We start from the raw sequence: 7,024 nt of genomic DNA on the forward strand, positions 1-7,024 counted from the left end.
TCCAGTACACAGTATCATAACACATTGTTTTATGGTGTAATACACAGCTGGCAATGATAAGAAAGAGGTTGTGAAAGATAGTTAAACTTTGCATTTTGTTTATACATTTTTAACAGTGCACTATAATGCAGGAATGTTATGGTTCTGTGTAGAAAACGAATTGTGGGAGGAGGCACCGCCCAAAATCCCCAACAGTCCAGCTCCATACTCACCACCAGACAGATCAATAACACGATACACTACCAGTCAAAAGTTTGGACACACCTACTCATTCAAGGGTTTTTCTTTATTTTGACTATTTTTTACATTGTAGAATAATAGTGAAGACATCAAAACTATGAAATAACACATATGGAATCATGTAGTAACCAAAAAAGTATTAAACAAATCCAAATATATTTTATATTTGAGATTCTTCAAATAGCCACCCTTTGCCTTGATGACAGCTTTGCACACTCTTGGCATTCTCTCAACCAGCTTCATGAGGTAGTCACCTGGAATGCATTTCAATTAACAGGTGTGCCTTCTTAAAAGTTAGTTTGTAGAATTTATTTCCTTCTTAATGCATTTGAGCCAATCAGTTGTGTTGTGACAAGGTAGGGGGGGTATACAGAAGATAGCCCTATTTGGTAAAAGATCAAGTCCATATTATGGCAAGAACAGCTCAAATAAGCAAAGAGAAACGACAATCCATCATTACTTTAAGACATGAAGGTCAGTCAATACGGAACATTTCAAGAACTTTGAAAGTTTCTTCAAGTGCAGTCGCAGGAACCATCAAGCGCTATAATGAAACTGGCTCTCATGAAGACCGCCACAGGAATGGAAGACCCAGAGTTACCTCTGCTGAAGAGGATAAGTTCATTGGAGTTACCAGCCTCAGAAATTGCAGCCCAAATAAATGATTCACAGAGTTGAAGTCACAGGCACATCTCAACATCAACTGTTCAGAGGAGACTGTGTGAATCAGGCCTTCATGGTCGAATTGCTGCAAAGAAACCATCATTAAAGGACACCAATAATAAGAAGAGACCTGCTTGGGCCAAGAAACACGAGCAAGGAACATTAGACCGGTGGAAATTTGTCCTTTGGTCTGGAGTCCAAATTGGTGATTTTTGGTTCCAACCGCCGTGGCTTTGTGAGACGCTGTGTGGGTGAACGGATGATCTCCGCATGTGTAGTTCCCAACGTAAAGCATGGAGGTGCACTAATGTATGCACTCACTAACTGTAAGTCGCTCTGGATAAGAGCGTCTGCTAAATGACTAAAATTTAAATTTAAATGTGTTATGGTGTGGGGGTGCTTTGCTGGTGACAATGTCTGTGATTTATTTAGAATTCAAGGCACACTTAACCAGCATGGCTACCACAGCATTCTGCAGCGATACGCCATCCCATCTGGTTTGGGCTTAGTAGGACTATCATTTGTTTTTCAACAGGACAATGACCCAACACACCTCCAGGCTGTGTAAGGGCTATTTTACCAAGGAGAGTGATGGAGTGCTGCGTCAGATGACCTGGCCTCCACAATCCCCCGACCTCAACCCAATTGAGATGGTTTGGGATGAGTCGGACGGCCTATTCACCATTTTTTGGGAACTCCTTCAAGCATATTTGGGAACTCCTTCAAGACGGTTGGAAAAGCATTCCAGGTGAAGCTGGTTGAGAGAATGCCAAGAGTGTGCAAAGCTGTCATCAAGGCAAACGGTGGCTATTTGAAGAATCTCAAATATAAAATATTTTTTGATTTGTTTAACACTTTATTGGTTACTACATTATTCCATATGTGTTATTTCATAGTTTTGATGTCTTCACTATTATTCTACAATGTAGAAAATAGTAAAAATAAAGAAAAACCCTTGAATGAGTAGGTGTGTCCAAACTATGCTGTTGTCTTGTGTCTTTGGGCAGTACCTGCATGAGAACGGTGTTGTGCACCGAGACCTGAAACCCGAGAACCTCCTATATGCCACCTCAGCACCAGATGCTCCCCTCAAAATAGGTGGGTGCGTTACTCAATACACTGTGGGATTCACTACGATTATCCCAAAGAACATCCATTGAGCCTGAACAGACTCTGTCGTGCTATCAGATACAGAACTGAGATAATTGGGGAATCAATGCCAACAATTCTATTCTATTCTTTTCTATTCTTTTCCATTCTATTGTACCGATATTCTATTCTATTTTATTATATTCTACTATTTTATTCTAATACCAGATAAATAGGCAAATCTCTAATATAGCTCTATTTCATTTTGCAGCTGATTTTGGACTGTCAAAGATCATTGATGATCAGGTCACAATGAAGACAGTTTGTGGTACACCAGGATACTGTGGTGAGTTGTAACCCATTACTGTGATGCTATTTCATTGACTTGGAACAAAATAATAGACATTGCCATTTCAGACATAGCAGATTGTTGTTGTTTTGGTCATGCATGCTTTACCTGGCAGAGATTAGTACCCTGAGGATAGGGTGTACTGTATATTGTAATATTTATCCACATACTACATAGTAGGTTCTTCCTTCGATAAGTAATTAGTGAGTATGAATTCTTTACTCTGTTTTCATCTCTGTCTCTCTCCCTCCCCATGAGTTGCATCTCATTTTCCCCCTCCATCCTGCGCTTCTCTTTTCCTTCCCTCCCTCCCTCCCTCTCCGCCTCCCTCCAGCCCCAGAGATCCTGCGAGGATGTGCTTATGGACCTGAGGTTGACATGTGGTCAGTGGGAGTTATCACATACATCTTGTAAGTGACACCAGCCCCTCAAAAGTTTACTGGAACCCCGAATCACGTCATTGAAAAGACCAGTTCATTTTGACACCCAACAGTTTTGTTCATTTGTTAGCAGCAACAACAACAAAATGCATCAATAATTTGTGTTCTTTATTTGATAAGAGGAAGTACAGACCGTTTTTAATTGTATTTTTAGGCCATTTTGGTTTCTGAATCAAGGGTGTTGGTGCAATCCTGTTTTAGAGCATCTGAGTGTTGTTTCTTTCTCACATACTGATTGGTATACATAGTATGTGGGTGTGAGTTCACCATTATACAGCAAGCCAGGAAATGGTAGTGCAACTGCAAGCAACAGCATTCAGAAGAAGCACAGTGGTATACAGACACTAGTTAACGAATATTAAACTGTAAAAATAACATATTCTGAAGGCACATCAATCTGGGAGAAAAAGAGAGTGTGTGAGTTTCTTATTATTTTATCCAATATTTAAAGGCAAGCCTTAGTGCGAGGAGGATTGGATGTCCAATAGAGTTGTAGCTCAGGATCCTGCGGCTGTCAGAGCCTGTCAGACTGTGCCAGCCAGTGAATCAATAGACAGGAGCTGTCTATGGTTGATGTATGCCTCATTTTTCATCCTCCCTCTGACAGGCTATGTGGCTTTGAACCGTTCTTCGATGATAGAGGGGACCAGTACATGTTCAAGAGGATCCTCAACTGTGAATATGAGTTTGTCTCCCCCTGGTGGGACAATGTGTCCCTCAATGCCAAGGACCTGGTGAGTTTTATTTATTGTTACCAGGGGTCCCGAGGTTACCACAGTTCCGCTGCCGGGCTGACATTTCCCCCTGGTACTTAGGCCTGATTGATAAATCAGTAATTGGTGGAGAATGCAAACCTAGAATGCAAACCTAACCAGCATGAGGGTTCTCTTCTTGCCCTGTAGACTACAGGCTTGGCTTCTGAAAAAAACATAGTGTGCTGTACTTCCGGAATGCCCTGCAGGCTTTTATGCCTGCACTTTAGCATCCAATTGGTTAGATCATGGGTTAAACAATGGTGAACGTGCATAAAGATGGCAGAATTCAGATATGACATTGACATAATTGTTTTAGTACTATCCACACTGAGTTTTTAAACTAAGGCGCGCGATATGGTTCAATGTGCCAATAAATCAGCACAATCTACGTTTTCTTTTTTTTTCAAATTGCAGGCGTCTTGAAGCTAAAATTGGGATCATGTATACTCTGCTAATAACCATACAAAAAAAGAATAACTGAGAGCAATGTACAATAAGGTGAACTTAGCAAAACAAGGAATTTGTGGTAAGTGCATGGACCGCCATCTTTATGAACCTCCGCTATTGATTAGACATATGGTTGCATGCTGCTTTGTAGCATTGGGTCAGGTGAACTGTTTCCCAGCTGAAAGGTCAGTGGGAGTGTGTCCATATAGGTGTGTCTGATTATAAAATAATATAAAAAGGAGAGTGACTAGACTACATCCATCTCCTACTGTATTTCTGTATTTTATCTCCACATTATGAACTGGGTTGACTTGTTATGGGGACAAAAACCTGCATAAACAGCATTCAAGCAAATAATGAATTCAGACTCACAGTCTCAGTGACCCAGTTACTAACCATATGCTACTATATGTGCTGCTGTCCTGTAGGTGAGAAAGCTGATTGTCCAGGATCCAAAGAAGCGGCTGACGACCTTGCAAGCGCTGCAGCACCCCTGGGTGACTGGGAAGGCAGTTAACTCAGCCCATATGGACACTGCTCAGAAGAAACTGCAGGAGTTCAATGCACGCCGAAAACTCAAGGTAGGTACAAAAACAAAGTCTCTCAATTGTTTTTTTTGTACAGTAGTTGAGGGCAAGTAGTAAAAGTAATGATTGTGTGCTTGTGTCAATATCCTTTGATTGAATGTGTTTGGAATGCAAGCAGAAACAAACATATACTGAGTATAACAAACATTAGGAACACCTTCCTAATATTTAGTTGCACCCCCCCTTTGCCCTCAAAACAGCCTCAATTCGTTGGGGCATGGATTCTACAAGGTGTCGAAAGCGTTCCACAGGGATGCTGGTCCATGTTGACTCCAGTTGTGTCAAGTTGGCTGGATGTCCTTTGGGTGGTGGACCATTCTTGATACACACGGGAAACTGTTGAGCGTGAAAAACCCAGCAGTGTTTCAGTACTTGACACAAACCGGTGCTCCTGGCACCTACTACCATACCCCGTTCAAAGGCACTTAAATATTTTGTCTTGCTCATTCGCCCTCTGAATAGCACATACACAATTCATGTCTCAATTGTATCAAGGCTTAAAAATCCTTCTTTAACCTCTCCTCCCATTCATCTACACTGATTGAAGTGGATTTAACAAGTGACATCAGTAAGGGATAATAGTTTTCACCTGGATTCACCTCATCAGTCAATGTCATGGAAAGAGCAGGTGTTCTTAATGTTTTGTATACTCAGTGTACCTGATTGCTATAATCCTTTGATTTATCTGCATAGTCAGAGTGGGCCTGCACATTAATCATAAACTATGTCAATGAATGATATACTGTGTACTGTGTGTTTGGTGACAGGCTGCAGTAAAGGCCGTGGTGGCCTCGTCACGATTGGGCAGCGCTGGCAGTCACGGCAACGCTGACAACAGCAAGAACAGCAACTGCAACAACTCCACCAATCAGAAAGGGGCACAAGAGGAGCAGCCATGGAATGATCAGTCACAGTCACAGATCCAGGAGGGATCCTAACTGTGGATCTCCTCTGTTGTTGCATGTCACCCTGTGAAGCCATTCTACCCTCCTGTTGGACTGTGAAGTTTCTGAGAGGAACCATATGGTCTCACCTATACTGGGGATACTCTGCCTGGCTTTATTGCATGTGACTGATTTATTAAACAATGTACAACCATATTGACTTGGCACATTGCAAGAACATGCCTACAAGTATTTTAAGTACATGTGAAATCAGAGTTTACGACTGTGCATGCCCATTTCATAACTCACACAACAAGTAGCTTCACTGGATGGTTGATCTATTCCATTATACCATGTCATAACTGCAAAATGACGTCCAAGTGTTCACAGTATTAATTTGCCTGTTTATAAATTAATTCATAACGATGGTAATCATCATGCTACTTTGGTGGCAGAATATAATATAGACTGGAGAATCGATTTGCAATACTGGTTGAGTAAGCCTACAGTATCTGTTTGGAGAACGGGTTGGACACATTTTTCAGATGGTCATAAACTGAACCTTTATTACAACTTCTAAGGAGAATGCCTTATTGTATCTTATTATCTGTGTTTTACACTCCTTTTGTAAGAAATATTTAATATCTTGTTAAAGGTCCAATGCACCCGTTTTTATCAGAATATCAAATAATTTCTGGGTAACAATTAAGTACCTTACTGTGATTGTTTTAAATTAAAATGGTCAAAAGAAACAAAAATAGCTTCTTAGCAAAGACCAATTTCTCAAGCAAGAATTTTGCTAGGACTGTCTGGGAGCGGTCTGAGTGGGGAGGGGAAAACTGAAAACTAGCTGTTATTGGCAGAGAGGTTTGGAACTCTCTTATTGGTCTATTAACTAATTTTCCGCCTGGTGATGTCACCTACATTTTACATTTACATTTTAGTCATTTAGCAGACGCTCTTATCCAGAGCGACTTACAGTTAGTGAATACATTTTTTTTTTTTTATACTGGCCCCCCATGGGAATCGAACCCACAACCCTGGCGTTGCAAACGCCATGCTCTATCAACTGAGCTACACCCCTGCCGGCCATTCCCTCCCCTACTCTGGACGACGTTGGGCCAATTGTGCGCCGCCCATGAGTCTCCCGGTCACGGCCGGCTGCGACAGAGCCTGGATTCGAACCAGGATCTAGTGGCACAGTTAGCACTGCGATGCAGTGCCTTAGACCACTGCGCCACTCAGGAGATTAGGCCCAGTGCAGTCAAAAACGTGACTTTGCTGTATTTTATATATATTTCCACACTATGAGGTTGGAATAATACTGTGAAATTGTGAAAATTATAATAATGCCATTTTAGTGTAAGAGCTGTTTGAAAAGCCTACCTGAAATGTCAGCCTATTTTGGTGGGATGGAGTATTGGCCTGCCTGGTGACATCACCAGGCGGTAAATTAGTCAATAGGCCAATAATAAAAGAGTTACAAACCTCTCTGCCAATAACATCTAGTTTTCAGTTTTCCCCTCCCCACTCAAACCACTCCCAGACAGTTCTAGCAAAAATCTTGCTT

The 7,024-nt window shown here is 41.5% G+C and overlaps 1 protein-coding gene across 1 annotated transcript in view; it reads left to right on the forward strand.

Annotated features, from left to right (window-relative positions):
- LOC311127177 (calcium/calmodulin-dependent protein kinase type IV-like) overlaps positions 1-6,198 on the forward strand; it is a gene marked incomplete at its 5' end in the record, with an annotated part of 40,477 nt that extends 34,279 nt beyond the window's left edge. Inside the window, 6 exons of the mRNA XM_084158957.1 lie at positions 1,911-2,001; positions 2,264-2,338; positions 2,676-2,751; positions 3,389-3,515; positions 4,412-4,564; positions 5,338-6,198. Coding sequence (XP_084015083.1) covers positions 1,911-2,001; positions 2,264-2,338; positions 2,676-2,751; positions 3,389-3,515; positions 4,412-4,564; positions 5,338-5,508 — 693 coding nt within the window. The 3' untranslated portion in view covers positions 5,509-6,198. The remainder of the gene's footprint in view (positions 1-1,910; positions 2,002-2,263; positions 2,339-2,675; positions 2,752-3,388; positions 3,516-4,411; positions 4,565-5,337) is intronic.
- Between the last annotated feature and the right edge of the window lie 826 nt (positions 6,199-7,024).

Source organism: Coregonus lavaretus (genome assembly GCF_964263955.1).
Source record: "Coregonus lavaretus genome assembly, chromosome: 4".
NCBI lineage: Eukaryota > Metazoa > Chordata > Actinopteri > Salmoniformes > Salmonidae > Coregonus > Coregonus lavaretus.